At 37.3% G+C, this 18,355-nt stretch overlaps 1 protein-coding gene across 2 annotated transcripts in view; it reads left to right on the top strand.

The window, feature by feature from the left end:
* Positions 1-18,355, top strand: part of syn3 (synapsin III) — a 176,607-nt gene that overhangs the window by 148,995 nt on the left and 9,257 nt on the right. For both annotated transcript variants that reach the window (XM_088644758.1, XM_088644757.1), the window contains exons 7-10: positions 258-320; positions 4,557-4,699; positions 10,927-11,001; positions 11,826-11,928. In XM_088644758.1, the coding sequence (XP_088500884.1) occupies positions 258-320; positions 4,557-4,699; positions 10,927-11,001; positions 11,826-11,928 (384 nt within the window). The remainder of the gene's footprint in view (positions 1-257; positions 321-4,556; positions 4,700-10,926; positions 11,002-11,825; positions 11,929-18,355) is intronic.

Below are 18,355 nucleotides of genomic sequence, written 5' to 3'. Positions count from 1 at the left end.
ATTCCACCCATAGACTAATACATTTGTACAAGACCACAGTCTAAATTTGCAACTTCAACAACAGGTTAAAGTAATCCCTTATTAAAAGGTGTGCCAATTACCGACATTTCTTATGAGCAGGTGATTTGTTTGAGTGTATTACTACAGTTTAAACATTCTTCAGTAATGAGTAGCCACCACCACTTGAGCATTTAAAGAAAGTATTAACATGGGAACATTCCCATGGAGTATAAACAATTTTTGTTTTTCTGTTTCAGATCACAGCTCCAACATATCCAGTTGTGGTAAAGATGGGACACGCACACTCTGGGATGGGAAAGGTAAAATTGTTCTTCAGTGAAATGTAAAGGAATTAATCATACATTAGTTCAGCAAGTAATTAAATGCTACTAACCTCTGGGGTTTCAAGAGATTTATATAAAAAAGACAATTCTTGTGTCAAAACAGTAAAGCTTTTCTTTCTAAATTTCCTTTAAAACATATTTACAGCCTAATAATAACACCTGGTAGGTGCTTTTACAAAAGTGTATCATACACAAACTACTGAATATGTAATAATTTAACTGATGATTAAAAGATTGGTGATTTTGCACTGTTTTAGTTACATTCAGCATTGCAAAAATGGGAAGGTTTTAGAATGGATGCTGATAGTGTAGTGGGGAAAAAAGATATAAAAAACATCACTATATAGTAACAACATACGATATAGTAATAAGAAAAAAATAAAAGCTGTGTTAAAGTGATTTTGGAGTGGGTTAAGTTACTCGGCAGTAGTTTTGTGCTTTAAATGCATAGGAATATCTCATCAGGTTGTGGCTATGTAATTTGCAATTGTTACAGTATGTGAATCAAAGTATCACAGACCCCATTCTTAAATAAGTTGGTTCTAGGGATCTGCACACATTACAAAACTCGCAATAATAATAATAGAATTTGCAGGAGGCTTTCTGAGGTTCTTCAGGTCCTTACAATACACCCTAGACTGCTATCAAATGCCCCAGCTCACACTGTGAGGCCCTTTATGCACCAAACACACTCATATGAGGCTATGCGTTTTAACCTATTGCCAGTAATCTAATTTATTAACTCATTATCACTCAGTGTGTCAATTTATAAATGATAGAGGCCCTTAACAGTTATAACAGTTGTTCTAATTTCCCCCTCAAAGATCACCCTGCCACAAAAAACTTTGTAAAAAACCCTATGTTCTTGTTAAGGCTCATTCTCTTCATTTCACTACTGTCCTGAAGTGTCTGGGACAAAACACATCCTTTCTCAATATCTCAAGATTTGCCAAGAAGTAAAGGCTTGGAAAAAACAACTTTCAAAAGGGGATTGAGAATTCTTTTGCTGATTGTTTGACAAACTGGATCAAAAATTCAACTGTAGGAGGAGACCCTACAGTGAAATATCAGAAAATCTGGAGACAACAAGCAACTTTTTCACTTAGCAGCATGGTTCATATTTAAAAATGGAAGTGTGGACATAGTTGCAAAAAAGAAAATAAACAGCATATTCCTGGTTCGTAACTTTTCTCCACATTAAAAGTTTTTTTTTGTGTTTGTGTTTTTGAGCAATGGGGACATACAGTCGCCCCATTTAAAGTTAAGTGAAACATCTGTAACAGGTCTTTCCTACTTGAGGTGAACACAACACAGTAAATCTTTAGATTTAATAACAAAAGAATAAATAAATTAGTTAAATTCTTGGCTGGCCAGATTAATTAATTTGGCATTGGGATAATCACAGAAGTGTTATGTGTTTGAAGGGCTTAATCTTCAAAATATTTATTATATTGGTGGAGGAGAATTTTTGAGAATTGTAAGCAAAAAGATTCAATAATTTTACAATAATTTAAAATTTCTGCTGTATTGTTATACCTAATACCAAGTCAATAAAAGTATATACAGTACTCTTTTATTTTTTACTGTATTAACAAATGCAGTTATAAATGCACATGAATCTTCGCATTATCCTAGGATTCCTTTTAGGAATATTAAAAGGTTTTATTTTTATTGCACAGTTTGAATATATTATTTATCATTTATTTTGATTTACAGGTTGTTACTTTTTATTGCATTGTGAAAAGGCTAGAAGTTTGCTTATACAAAGATATGATATGCAGAAGTTTGCTCTGATAACATCTTTGGGATCATAGTTCCCACACTTGCAGCAGAAGAAAGGACAAAAATGACTGAAAAAAAGGAAAATGTTTGTTCGCCTATATAAGAGTACCAACATTTCTTACAAGGACTGTATGAGGATAGTATAAATTCTATACTGATGACTAACCGACTGGTATTTACTCAAGATATTTGGAATAACTGATTACTAGCAAAACTAAAAACAAGATATTTTTTGAAAATATAGTATATTCAAACACTGATGAGAAATCTGACATTTAGAGTCACAAATAATCATGAATAAATCTTTTCCCATGAAATTCAAAATTGTAACATTATTATGTGCAATATCATTACTACAAACAGATATTAAGTATAGATAATCAAGAGGTTTTGTAGTACAGATATTTAAATTATAGGCTTTAATGTATGTACTCAATTAGGCAGAAAAAATATTTAGAGTATTTTTATAAGGTGGTTCAACCTTGTGTTTGAAATTAAATATAAGTTTATGGGATAGATAAGTTATCATATTTTTGGCTTTGGCTACTGCCATTTGCCTCAGGACAAACACATGTTCTTTTTCCATTGATGTGATCTTAGAGATTCAGCTGTGGGAACTGTCATCTGATCATCTCTCTAGCTACTTTAAAACTGTTGTCCCTGAGTAAAAAAGTCTTACAAAAATATACAAATGCTGGTGGTTCATGGATTAAACATGAATCTGAAAACTCATGTGAATTTTTAAACCAAACAAAAAGGCATCAGAATGCCTACAGTATCACAGTCAAACAGGTGTAATGTAATAATAATAATAATAATAATTGCTTACACTTATATAGCGCTTTTTCTGGACACTCCACTCAAAGCGCTTTACAGGTAATGGGGACTCCCCTCCGCCACCACCAATGTGCAGCATCCACCTGGATGATGCGACGGCAGCCATAGTGCGCCAGAACGCTCACCACACATCAGCTATCAGTGGGGAGGAGAGCAGAGTAATGAAGCTAATTCACAGAGGGGGATTGTTAGGAGGCCATGATTGATAACAGCCGATGGGGAAATTTGGCCAGGATGCCGGGGTTACAACCCTACTCTTTTCGAGAAACACCCTGGGATTTTTAATGACCACAGAGAGTCAGGACATCGGTTTTACGTCTCATCCGAAGGACGGCGCCTGTTTACAGTATAGTGTCCCCGTCACTACACTGGGGCATTAGGACCCACATGAGCCGCAGGGTGAGCGCCCCCTGCTGGCCCCCCTAACACCTCTTCCAGCAGCAACCTTAGTTTTTCCCAGGAGGTCTCCCATCCAGGTACTGACCAGGCTCACACCTGCTTAGCTTCAATGGGTTGCCAGTTGTGAGTTGCAGGGTGATATGGCTGCCGGCCAGTTTGTAATGTACAAACTGTCTCCGTACCTTACCCCAAAAGGCAGAACAAAAATTAGCCAGAACGTTTTAAACTTACAGTATCTTCCAGTACTTATACTGTGTGTTAAACCTAACAATCAAGCTATGATCTGTTGTAATTTCTTACTATGCACTAAATTATATAATGATAAATAACTACATAAAGACGTCTCAGTGGGACTTGTGGTCCCTGGGATGTTATTCCAACTTCAGGTGTCAATACATTTAATTGTCTAGTTATTGGATTACTGGAGAACTGGATGCAGATCCATTCACTGGAGTGGCCTTCCAGGGTGAGAATTAAATGGGAAAATGTTTGTTGTATCAAGAAACATGCAGTCTTCATTTACAAGTAGTCTGGTTATAAGCAACTGAAGCCAATTTACTGCACCAAGCAATAGAATTTTCAGTGACTGAATGAGTTCTCAATAAAAAAGAAAAGAAACAAAAATAAGAAACTAAAGCAGAGTGCGGTTTGAACCCAATTGCCCACATAGCAATGGTGCTGTTCTGGGCAATGCTATTAGATGGCTGTAACAGGTGTTCCCCCATTGGTACACAGAAGACCACCAGAATGCTACCTGAGTCAGTGTGGTTTGAGTCACACGGGTGTTCCTCAGAGTGCTGAGTAACAGTGAATCCTGGGAAAGAGGAGATCATGGTTTCAAATGGTCAGTGGCTCAGACAGGCGGGTATGTCCTGAGGCTCTCATTCTTCCCATACAGTCAGAGTTGTTGTGGCAAGAAATGTTGATTAACAACTGGTGACTCCAAACTGAGGTCAAATAATAAAAAAACTGCGCAGCTTTTACAGCTGTAAATATTTTTGGCCTCCAAGTGTAGTAGGCAATTTTAATTCTATACACATTAATTCCCCAGGAGACACTGAGCCATTTCAATAAAGTGCCTAAGTGCCTTAGAGCAAAATACTGTATACTGTAAGTGTGGATATTAGTTGAATTTTGTAATGTTTAACATTTACAATATTGTGTTTCTAATGTCTACATATTTTTCTTTAACAGATAAAAGTTGAAAACCAGTACGATTTTCAAGACATAACCAGTGTGGTTGCACTGGCAAAAACCTATGCTACATCTGAACCTTATATCGAATCCAAATATGACATCAGGATCCAGAAAATTGGCAGCAATTACAAGGCCTACATGTAAGTGTGTAGAGTTTTTTACAACGAGATACAGTCGCACGGGATGATAAGTGAGTGTGCCTGGTTTCGATAATGACCATGAAAGACAAGCTTTTTAAACATTATCTTTTATCATTTCCTGATAATGCTCCAAAAGAGATGATAATAGAAATGTATGACCTGTGCCTTATTTAATTCAAATTCCTGTGTTTTATATTGTTTTACACTAGTTTCAATGTGACTAAATCTAAGGGGCTTAGAATCGTAACATGAGATAAATAAATTAGCATTCCTTTCATTAGCACTAGTAACTTGTATCTAAGGCAAGTGGAATGCTGTGAGAGACTTCAGTGAAGCTGCAGTTCAGTCTAATTTTCTCCAGATGCCCAACTGTAGTCCATCTGTCATGCTATATTGGTACAAAAGATATATACATTACTTAAAACTGTAAAGTACTACAAAACTAAAAATATTTTTGTTTGGAGATGTGCAGTATGAGGAAATAAACAGTAGAATAAATGTTTTTTCTACTTGTTTAAGCTACTTTGTTGGCATTTGAGACATAAAAGTCAAAATCTTGATTCATCTTAAAAAAGAACCTGATTATGTGTTAATTACACATATAAGACCACAAACTAAAAAGAGACCAATTGTGGGTGTAATAAGATCACTTTATTGGCCATATACAATTTCTTGCATCATGAATTTGTATTTTTGCATACCCCAGCTTGGTCTCCATGAGACATACACACAGGGATAGAGAAAATTGTGGTCAGAGCACAGGGTCAGCCATTTATACAGCCCCCCTGGAACAGTTGGGGTTAAGGGCCTTGCTTAGGGGCCCAACGGAATAGGATTCCTCTGCCAGCCACGGGATTTGAACCAACAACCTTCCAGCCATAGGCGCAGATCCTTAGCCTCAGTGCCACCACTCCACCCAATATCCTTGAATAACAATCCTACAGTACTGTATGTGATTGAACAAAAATATAGATGAGAAAAACATAAAAAGGACAAGGACAAACAAGATCACTGAACAGGTTTTATAATGGAATTTCAGAGTAGTATCTGCTAATACAAGCCTGTAGGAATGTCACAACCTCAGATAATCACCAGTTCTTCCCAATTCCCGCAAAAGCCGGTGCATTAACTAATCAGCCAATCGCACCTCTCACCCTTCACCGCACCTTCTGCCTCCCACCTCACTGACATCACTTCAGCGCTCAGTATTGGTTTTCACCATTGGAGCTCCTGTATCACGCTTTTTAAGAACCCCACAGACAATCGCTGAAATATTGATACTCCAGCTTCATGACCTGTGACTGAATTCAGACTATGATACATGATCACAAATTTGTCTAAATACATCTGGCTTTATTCTTCATGTCCTTGTGGGATCTCTAGCATTTGTGTCGTATAAGGTTCATTTTATATAATTTCACTAAATTGGATCTCCGGGACGCATACAATCTGATCTGCATCAGGAATGGGGATGAGTGGAAAATGGCGTTTATGACCACACATGGTCATTATGAATATCTGGTAATGCTTTTTGGGCTTGTCAACACTCCTGCCATTTTCCAATCTTTTATTAACGACATCTTCAAGGATATAATTTATAAATACATCCTGGTCTATCTAGACGATATTCTCATCTTCTCCGACAACTCTCATGATCACGTTCTCCATGTCAGAGAGGTCTTATCCTGGCTCATTCAAAATAAACTTTATGTAAAACTGAAAAAATATTTCACATCTCCAAGATTCAATTCCTTGGCTACACCCTCTCTTCCCTCTGCATCGAGATGGATTCTGCCAAAATAGCAGCCATTAGAGACCGGGCTACCCCCAAGAATTTAAAGCAGATCCAGTGTTTTCTCGGGTTCGATAACTTCTACCATTTCATACGCAATTTAAGCTCCATGGTGGCCCCCATAACTATTCTCACCGTTAAAGTTCCTAACCAAGGTAAATGGACCCCCGAGGCAAACAAGGCATTTCTAAAAGTTTCTACAACCTGTTTTCCACAGCTCCACTTCTCAGACACCCAGATCCCCCCTTGCACTTTGTGGTCGAGGTCGATGCCTCAACTCATGATGTGGGAGTGTTTCTCTCGCAATGCCACAACGACAAGGGAATACTCCACCCTTGCGCATTCTTTTCGAAGAAGCTGTCCCCTGCCAGAATAAGTTGTGATGTAGGGAACCATGACCTCTTAGCCATCAAGCTCGCCCTAGAAGAATAGAGACTGGAGATTGGCTGGAGGGAGCTCAACACCCTTTCATCATCTTTACCAACTACAAAAATCTATCATACATCCAGTCTCCTAAACGACTGAACCCCCGCCAGGCCAGATGGTCTCTGTTCTTTTCTAGGTTCCATTTTGTCATTACTTACTCGCCTGGATCCAAGAATGAGAAGGCCAACGCTCTCTCCCATCTCTACGATCCTCCAGAACTAGAAAGCTCATCAGAACCCATCATCCCTGCTAGTAAGATTGTCGCTGCAGTCGAGTGCTCCATTGAAGATCAGGTCAGACGCGCCTTGGTCGGTCACACAGTCCCCCCGCAATGTCCCTCGGACAAACTCTTTGTAACCAACCAAATCCGGTCGGCAGTTTTACAATGGGGCCACGACTCCCATTATGCCAGTCATCCAGGCGCCAGACATACTCTAGATCTGATTTCCAGGGATTTCTGATGGCCTTCCATGAAAACTGATGTCACTGAGAATGTACGACCCTGTTCCATATGCACCAGGAACAAGACCCCCCGTGATAAGAAGGCCGGACTCCTCCAGCCCCTCCCCGTTCCTAATCGCCCATGGTCACATATCTTTGTGGATTTCCTCCCGACTTCCCTGATAGCCAAGGCAAGACTACAGTAATGGTGGTTGTGGATCCTTTTTCTAAGGCGGTCCACTTCATTCCTCTACCTGCCTTACCTATGGCTCGTAAGATGGCGGATCTATTTGTCCACCACGTCTTTAGGCTCCATGGCGTCCCTAAGGACATGGTTTCAGACATGGGCCCTCAAATTAATCTCTAAATTCTGGAAAGCCTTTTGTAAATCCCTGGGAATCTCTGTCTCGCTACCATCTGGGTATCATCCCGTGGCCAACGGACAGACTGAGACAATTAATCAGAGCCTTCTGACCTTCCTAAGGGCCTCCATCTCTGCCTCTGGGTGCTGTTACTTCCATGGGCTGAATATACCCACAATTTCCTGATCACCTCATTCACAGGTTATCTCTTTGATAGGTTATCCCCCCCCCCCCCAGATTCCGAGACTCCTTCTGTCCAAGAATATGTTACCAAGCTCCAGAAACTATGGCAGGACACAAAACTTACCCTTCTTAAAACAAAACAACAACAGAAGAACATCGCGGATCGACACCACCGACCCTTTCCTCGCCTTAAAAAAGGACAATTTGTCTGGTGGTCCACCAAGAACTTACCACTACGTCAGCCATTCAACAAATTGGGTCCTCGATACATCGCCCCTTTCCGGATACTTGCGCAAATCACACTCGTTTCTTACCACTTGTGTTGTCGTAGCAGTCTCCAAAGCACGTTAAATTTTCAATGATCACTTAGGATGATATTTTGTTCTGTGTTTTAAACAACTTTACCAGAAAAAAATATAACCACACAAAACAAACAAAGAGTCAGGACAACATGAAGTTTTACCAAGCACCATCTTTATTACAAGACCTGAAGAAATTTTTCAAAAACAAAAACTATGTTATTATGTGGTAAGTTTGTTAACCAGCTGAAGTTGGAATTGTATAAGTGTACCCACAACAAAATATGTACCAGCAAAGGAAGACAAGTTTTCAACAAACATCCAAACAAATCTAGGATTGTTTGGATTTTAAAACATTTTTGCCCCCTTCATAAGCATAATATTATAGTATGTGTTTCAAGATAGAGAGGCATTTACAGTACATACTGTACATACACGTGTACATACATACACATTTAATTCATTGCACTGCAGAGACCTGCTGTGTCAGAGAGTGTTTAGTGACTATACACTAAATACTGTATGTACTGTAAATACTGTAGGTAAAAAAAATATTTTAGCCAGCAATGAAACTGCAGCAAATTGTAAGCACTTGCCAGCTCCCCACAGTTCAAAATGATTTGAACTGTCTATAGTCTCTTGATTCTGTATTTCAACAGATGTGAAACTGCATTGCCTTTGCATTACCTGTGGTTTAAAAAGAGCTGCCCCAACTCAAAATTTTAACTAACAACATGTGTTATAATAATAATTTAACCATTCTTGTGATGTAACATCATTAAATAGCTGTAGAAAAACAGAATTTTTCCAAGGGTAATCTGGTTACTCTACCCATAATGTTTAGATTAGTATTGTGTCAGGTAATTGTGGTGGCTAATCCAGCCTTTTTGTTCTGTTTTTTTTTATTCTTTCATGAAATTGCAATATGGTTTAAAATAGTGTCATGTGAAATGTTAAATTAAATCCAAAATAGAATAACCAATTCAGCAGCTCAGTAGCACAACTTGGTTCCTTTCTGCATTCAATGCTGCTGAAAAGATTAAGCAATACCATGAAGAAACTTCTATAAATCTGCCTTTCATGCCTTAGAGCACTGTTAATGAAAGTTTCATTGTAGCCCTTTCCTTGTCACCACTATGTGACCTTTATCTTCTTGTCTTGGAAGCAACTTGAGTTTTGACACATTACACATTACATATTTCGAACGTAGTTAAAGAATAGAGATGTTCCAGACACAGATTTCCAAGTACATTAATTTTGTGAATTGTTCTTGATCCATTGTGGACTTTTAGGGTTTTGCCAGATTCTATAACATGACATTTTTTTTAATTATTGGGAGAAAAAAAACTATTCCATTTTGTAAGAGTCCATCTTCACAGTTCACAGCCACGGCTAACAGCTGATGTCAAATTCATTGTTTTCTAACAGTGTTCTGTAATGTTTTTTTTCATGTTTTGCCTTGTATTACCTGAGAATTCTAGCTCTTATGTATTTTCATAGTTTCTAAAGTCTGTTTTTTTTTCAACAAACAAAATACTTTAATTTACATAATTAATGTTTTTTTTAAGTGGGCTGATTTTATTAATATATCAGTCTATGCAGTAATTCCATCCATCCATTTTCTATCCACTTTATCCACTCCAGAACCTATCCTGGCAGTATCCTGGAAGAGATTCCAGCCCATTGTAGGGCAGACACAGGCACGCATATTCACACCAGGGCCAAGTTCCCCATTAATCTAACATTATGTCTTTGGTCTGTGAAAAAAATGGAACACACAGAGAAAACACATGCAAACACAGGGAAGACATAAAAACTCCACACAGATAACACCCAAGATCTGGAATTGAACCCAAGTCCCTGGCACTGCAAGACAGCAATGATAACCACTGTAGCACCATGCCACCTGAAAAATCAGTCAATGAACCTACAGTACCAACAGTAGGAGCTTGGAAGCTGTGCTGTGCTGTGCTGTGCTGGAAAGAAGCATTTGTCATGCCCTTTATATGACATAGTATATTATATGCACACTTGTATGCTTGTGTATATGTAGTGTACATTGTTACAGTTTTTGAATGGGATGATCTGAGTAATCACAGAAAATAAAACCAATGAAAACATCAACCATATGCTTTTTATACGCTTTACTCAACACAGATTGACATGTAACATGATCACCATTTTTTTGCTTGTAAATCCAAAATTTTAGCTGGTACAAGACAGGATGTCCTGCGTAATTTGAATGTGCAAAATTCAGCGTTATGGATACTACATTTAAATTCCTAATAAAGACATTTGGCAATAAGAATATGAGAATTAGCCTAATTGGTATAGTAATGAGGAGAGCTAGGATAAAAAGTAGTTACTGTATTTTAGGTAATTGGATTAATGATTCTGCCTATCTGATGTGAAATGATAGAGCAGTATTCAATGCCAGTATTCAAATGTAATTTCATGGACCAGAAACCTTAATCTGACTGACAGTTTGGATTTCCATTGAAGGGTAGCTAAGGCTTAGAAGGCCAGTTTCTGGTTTCATGTGCAAGAACATAGTTCTTTTTATAGCAGATGTGCTGCTTAATACAAAAATACCCCACCAGGATGTTTTGTGACAAGTTGTTCAACATTAAAAACTAACTGCCATACATCTAACCTGCCTTCTGGAAAAACAAAAGTTAATGAAAAATATGTAAAACAATTAAATATGTTTGCCTCCATTTTTAGGAGAACCTCAATCTCTGGCAATTGGAAAGCAAACACAGGTTCTGCAATGTTAGAACAAATTGCTATGACAGATCGGTAAGTTGCATGTTTTCTGATTGCTTTTGGAGGATAAATGCATAATATACCTTTTTTATACTAATCTTGCTACTTATATTTTTAAATCACAAACTAGAAAACAGGAAAATTAAAGCTAGTGTGACATTCTGAAACAAATAATAAATTAAATCTGATGAAAGTGTAGCTCCATACAGTAAGTTGTGGTTCCTGCTCAAATCTTTCTTTTAGCCTTTCAGCAGTTGTGTGGTACAGTATACTTCTGCCAAATACTTGCTACATTCACCCTGAGAGGTGGCTCACTTCTGTGTCATTGTGTTTAGGCAATATTGTGCTGTGAAAAATATTTACATTCTTAAAAATATTCTTATCCATGGAATGAAGTTTAAAACAAACTGTAGATATTTGTGTACTCAGTAAGCAGATTATTTCTGCTTAATTCATTTAATGTCCAAATAAATCTTTTAACTGTACATGTCATGGGAACACTAACTGCTAATTGCATCATCTGGCCAATTTTTTATTTCTAAACTTAGGAATTCATGTAGTAGAATCTGTCGAGACAATGATCTTTGAATTGAACATGATTGAACATGTCTCCACACAGGTTAAAAAAGTTACATTTAAAATGTTTAGTAAAAGTCCTGCCAAATCATGCAAATTCTAAGAGATCCTGGTCCTGTATGAACAATTTTTTGCCTTGTCTGCATGTGAGTCTTTTCATTTACTTTGCCCTAATATTTCAGTCTTCAGTGCAATACGCCAGCTAGATGACTTTTCTTTTGACCTCACCTTAAGCACAAATTTAAGATGTAGATGTAGGTTTTTACTCTACTGTTTTACAGATACCGACTGTGGGTTGACTCCTGTGCTGAAATGTTCGGAGGCCTTGATATTTGTGCAGTGAAAGCTGTCCATGGAAAAGATGGAAAAGATTACATCATTGAGGTTGGATTTTTCAATCAGTTCTGTAATTCTCCATAATTTATTTTCCTCCAGAAATCTTATTAAATTGATAACACCGTACATTTCAAAGAATTAAGTGCTTAAACTGAAATGGAAGTAGGGAGAGACCATCAAAGTAATGCTGGGAAAACAGAAGGTGGGTGTATCCAGACATGATCAGAACCAGAAAAAATGTACTTTAGGTCACAAATGTAAATTGTCTTAGCCTCAATGCAGGAAAGATTTAAAACAATAAGATGTTGGAAAGAACTACTTTTGGTAAATAACTAGGATGTCATAAAAGTCTGGGTAATCTCTAATGATGGCGATTCATTCTCTGTTAGTGGTTATAGTGTACATTCCTAAGAAAAGATAAACAAAAAGGCAGTGGAGTTGCATTGTGTATTTAAAACTGTACTGAAGCAGTTCCAGATAGAATTCAGTATCCATGTGGCAAAAACATGGACAATATACAAGATGCTTATTTATAGGAGAGTGCTTTCAAAAAATGAGTTCTAAATGTAGAATTGACATATGTAAATATAAATACAGTATGTGCAAGACATTTAGTTCACAGCTTTTGAAAGTATCCTATAGAAGGAAACAGTGTGAGAACAGTAGATTGGAGTAGAATGCTGGAGTAATGTCGTTTTACTTTATAATTTCTGTTCCTTTGTCTGATAAAAATGTAAAATGTTCCGTTTGTTGAGACTAAAGCTTTTTCTAATCTTAATATCAGAAGGCTACATACTTATTAAAAGTGAAAATAGAAATTAAAAACTGTGTTTTTGCACAATTGTTTTTTATTAAAATGTGCTTAGATGGAAATTATTATTAGAACAAAAAAATGGAATTATATATTACATATTAAAAGTACTGAATAAATGCCTCCTCCTGCTATTCTGTCCTATTGGTTGCAGTTCTCTCGTCCTCCTCCTCTTTCATCCTTGTCTTTCTCCAAGGACTTTTGCCTTGTCTTAGCAGTTCCTCCTCCACAGAATGAGTGTATATTCACTTCGCCCATTGTAGCCCTTTGCCTTCTTCATCAAATCATCCAATGTACAGACATTAACCTGACTTCAAAGGAACATGCAAAGAGTAGTAAGGAATAAAGCACTTCCATCTGTTACGTCTTCTTTAGGAGTAAGAAATTAACCTGTTTTCCCTTCTCTTTAACACCAGCGTGCCTTCTCAACGTTTCCACCACCAGTTACATCTCTGAAGCTCTAAAGTCTGCCGATACGTACTTACTGCCCCTCACAATATATGAATATTTCTTCACTTTTTCTGCATATCTTATGCTCCATCTTCCCCAGACAGTTTTCACTTGCAGCAATGGAATCATCACATTTACTGTTGAGTGCTAGACACAAAGCATTTATAACCTCACATTTGTCTGTGTATTCAGTACGTTCAAACATTCCTGTTCTTACTATTGATTCCGTTCATTGTACAGTAAATCTTGTCGTGTCCAACCCAACACTGGTTGTTGTGGGACATCCTTGATGATCCCAAATACAGCTACAGTAGCTTTCGGACCAAACTCTTTCTGGTCATTCATTTTGCTCTGGCACAGTATCCTTCACTGCTGGTTGAGTAATCCCAGTCATCACAGCTAAATCCCTTGGGCACTAATCCAATCAATTTTAAGCATCAGGTACTCACCATAATATAAAGGATTCCACATCAGTGTAATGGATCTCGCTCATTCTTTAGGGGTTTGGACACACTTGTCCCTAAGCCAGGCATGTTAAAATAACAAAGCAACTAATTCATATAATGCTTTTATGCCATTTCAATATTGTGGTTTTGGCTGAACTTCCTAAAGGAGTTATAAGCAAGAGTTTAGGAGGAAGTCAAGCTCTAATATCACCCTCTTCCCTTCTCCTGGATATAATTATCAAAGCTTTGCAGCGTCCACTCACTCATTATCATTCACACTCCTTCCTCCATCCCTCCTTCACTCTTGCAACATCAAACTCATCCCTCAAAATGAGGAGCGGGGAGGGGGGGGTAGGGGGGTTTCCACCAGCTTCATCACTATGGCCAGGTTAGTCAAGCCAACAAGTAACTCATTCAAATCACACCTCTAGATTGACCCAATTAGGGTTTGAGCCCAACTATTGAAATATCAATTGCACTATAAAAAAATGTCACAACTTGTGTGATCTTTCTCCCTTTCTGACACTCTTCAATAATGTACTGCAAGCACTGTTAAAAATCGGTTTAAGCTGGCTGTCCCTGGTAATGGTAGCAACATGAAACCAACACTATCAGATATAAAAATAGTTTAATCTGCGGTTGCTTTGTGATAAACCAATGAAACTGTTTGTTTAGGGTGATTGTAGTCTAAAAATAAATCATCACTTTGACCATTTACTGAGGGAGACAAATTTCATTTTTGTAAAACAGTGAAAATTTCAAATTTTCACTTTTGTAATACAGTAAATGAAAAATGTCTTAGTTTTCACTTTTATTTCATATGCATTATTGAATGCATTATTGAAAAAATCAGGTTGATTTGATCTCGATTTAGAAGCCTTTATGATTCCTGACTTTCTGACAGGCAGACCTCAGGCTGTCAGGCTTGGAAACCACACCTCCGGCACACTAACTCTTAACACTGGGGTCCCCCAGGGGTGTGTGCTTAGTCCATTGCTCTACTCACTCTATACCCACGACTGTAAGGCCAAACACAACACCAACTCCATCATCAAGTTTGCCGATGACACCACAGTTGTAGGTCTGATCACAGACAATGATGAGAGAGCCCTACAGGGAGGAGGTCAATCTCCTTACAACGTGGTGTGGTGACAACAACCTTACCCTCAACATCAGCAAAACCAAGGAGCTGATCGTTGATTTCAGGAAACTGCAAACCAGACATGCCCCTATCCACATCAACAGAACTGAAGTGGAAAGGGTCAGTAACTTTAAATTCCTTGGCGTCCATATCACCAAGGACCTCACATGGTCTCTCAACACCACCTGTCTGATCAAGAAAGCGCAACAGCACCTGTACTTCCTAAGACAGTTGAAGAATGCTAAGATATGTCCCCAGATCCTCACTAACTTTTGCAGATGCACTACAGAAAGCACACTGACAGGCTGCATCACAGTGTGGTATGGCAACTGCAGTGCTGCTGACCGCAAAGCCCTACAGCGGGTGGTGAAAACTGCCCAGTCCATCACTGGGGTTGCCCTCCCATCTATCCAGGACATTTATGACAGACGGTGCTTGAGGAAAGCTCTAAGCATCATCAAAGACCCCACACACCCCAGCTACAGACTTTATGATCTGCTACCATCTGGAAAACGGTACCGAGAATTCGGGCACGGACTACCAGAATCAGAGACAGTTTTTACCCCCGCGCTATCAAACTATTAAACTCCCAGCCTCTCTCACTCTCACCTCACCTCTCACCTATTATCTGAACCTCACAGTGCCTTCTTTCTTTCTTACCAAAAACCCAAACACACATTGAAAATCTACCTCTACCATACATGTCAAAAGCTCACTCCCCATAATTTCTATCCATTTATTTCATTCTGTTGATGCATATTTTTGCACATAACCTGTTACCTTTTCGTTGTTTTGCACATCGTCTGTTGTTGTTTTTTGCACACTGCTTGTTGTCTCTGTCTTTCTTTGTTATACAATTGTATTGTTGTTGTTGTTTTTTTTTCTTGTACTACTTATGTCCGAGAGCTAGCTAAATAGCATTTCGTTATACCATATACCTGTATTTGAGTATAATGACAATAAACTTGAACTTGAACTAAAACCTCAAAGAAAACATTTTCAAATATCTTTTATCAGCAATCTGTTTATACCAGCAAACCTAAACTTATCCTGGAAGTCAAGTCAAGACTACCATCTGGGTGGATGCTCCACCCATCACAGGGCACACATGCACACATCAAGCACACAGAGGCAGTTTATAAATACTCGCTAACCTATCCAGCATGTCTTTGCAAGGTGGAAAGAAACCATACAGTAGCATCTAGTGGAAACCTATACAAATATGAGCATAATATGGAGGTATTACACAGAATGCAGCACAATCTGGAATTGAACCCAGAACTTTTGCTGCCTTTTCACCATGCTGCCCTTTTTGAACCATACTGTACTCTATGTCCCAGAATTCAGGTATTCTTGAGATACAAAAGAGAATATCCATTTGTATAGATGTTTTATTACAGACTGAAGTATTTTAGCTTGTCTCAGCAATGTTTTAAACGTGTTAGTACTTTGGTGTTGAGAACAAAAATAAGGTTAAACAATCATTTCCCATTAATCTTATGAGGTAGTATGGAGGATGGTACAAACCAGAAATGTTCAATTAGTGATAAGCGAAATACATTTTGTGGTTTTTTTTTTGTTTTCACAAGATAAAACACAACCCTTCATTGCTGGTTTCCCTGTGCTATGTTCCAACCATTGTGTTTCCTTTAGACAAGACCACTTAGGGTTTATCTGCAAATTACTCCAAATTATCACCCAAAATTACTTTTTTCAGCTAAGCTTAGAATATATCGGATAAGGAATAGTGTTGTTGCCATTTTTGAGAGAGCATTTTATTGTTAGCAATATCACATGAAAACACGGATGTGAGGGTTTTACTCACTTTCACCCTTGTCAATTATTCTGTGTAATCCACCATAAAACAATCTGTGTCACAGCCAAAGACTTAAATTTTTGGTTTCGGCTCATAAACAAGTGTTTCAGACTAATTAACTTGCTGTGTAATGTCTGTTAGGGTTATTCCCCATTTTGTGAGCATGTATTATGTAATTTGTTTCTATAGTATGGTTTTGTTTCACTTAAAAAATATAAATTCTTTGGAATCTCATGTACTCCAAATCACCTAATTGTATCTTTGACGTGGTTCTTAGTGGTGGTTTTTGGTTAAACAGAGACAAAATACTTCTATGCTGTTGTGACTTTGTATGACGTTTTAATTTTTTACTGGTAGCTTGTGAGTGGCTTAAAGTTCTGACTTGATGTGGGCTTGTGAAAGACACTAGCTTAGGAGCATGTTCTGGTTATGAGCTTAAGAGCTTGATTTGTGAAATGAGCTTGAATTAGTCTGTTAGATAACAAAACAACAATTAACTGAAGAACAGTATATACAGGATGTGTAACATTCGCTTTATGAAATGTTATCCCTGTACATCTGTTCCATGTAACTCATTAACACTATCTAAAGTAATTTGGAATAATATGTAGCATACTGTATGTAATATGCATAGTATGTTGCAATATGTCCACTTAGTAGTTAGTAGGTGAAATATTGCAAAAAACTACAAAAATTCTAGGGTAGAATTATTGTACAGTGCCACAGCTTTGGTCCTGGTCACTTATCTCCATTGGTAGTGTTTGTCATAAGTGGTTGAGACAAAAGTAATATTAAATATTGCATTGTAGAGAGTATTCCATATTATTATGTTAGCGTTTCTCATTGTTTAGAATGTGCTTTTATCTTTATTTCACCTTTTTAATGATTTCTATTTTTGTTTATGGAAATAATTATTTGGAAAAGCTCTACATAAAAATAAAGACTGATAATATTCCAATCTGATAGCAAGAAATAGCAAAACATTAAGCTATGAGGTACTTTTTAACTGGTCGTGATATGAGTTTTTATGGTATAGTTTTTTTAAAGAATTAGATGCAAATATACAATTTCATTTTATTAATACATTTTAATGTAAACTTAACATATAAATGTCATTTTGAGCTTTGCTGCATTGTAGATTCAATTTTTATTGTTTGTACAAGTGGATAAATGCTGTTGTCCTGAACAAAAAAATATTTCCTGGGTTTTACAATGGAAGAGATCCTGAGATTTCCTTATTTAGTTTGGAAATTAAACAGTGTCACATGGGTTATGGGTTTTTTCCATATGCTAAATGTTCATATTGAAACTAACGTTATCTCAGGAAATGGGTTATCCCTAGAGAAAATGAATGAAACACACAGCATTCTTTTTCTATAACAAGAAATGGTAGACAGGGACTAGAATGAGTCACACTTGTAAGGCTTAAACTGCTAAACAGAAAAATAAATGACAAAAGGCCTCTGACCTTTGTCAGAACTATAAAAAAATGAGTTCTCCAGTTCTCAGACATTCATACTGGCATGAATTTAATCAAGTACCATGGATCCATATGTACAATATGTGCTTTATCAATAAGATAGAGATTCTGAAATTTCTGTTTAACTGAAAGGAGCCTTATTCTTATATTTTCTGTTTTTTTCTTTGCTACACAGCTCTCTATTTTACCACTACCTTTCAGTAATAGTGAAAAGCGTATTTTTAGACATTTTGTGAACAATGAAAATGATGTTACGGGTATAGAATACAGCTTTTTACATTTTATAACATTTTTCATAGTAAATTAAAACAAAATAAAATTCAGTAAAATA

Source organism: Lepisosteus platostomus, chromosome 9 (genome assembly GCF_059453375.1).
Source record: "Lepisosteus platostomus isolate fLepPlt1 chromosome 9, fLepPlt1.hap1, whole genome shotgun sequence".
NCBI classification, from domain to species: domain Eukaryota; kingdom Metazoa; phylum Chordata; class Actinopteri; order Semionotiformes; family Lepisosteidae; genus Lepisosteus; species Lepisosteus platostomus.
The sequence above is the reverse complement of the archived record's forward strand: the minus strand, read 5'-3'. Positions and strand labels throughout refer to the sequence as shown.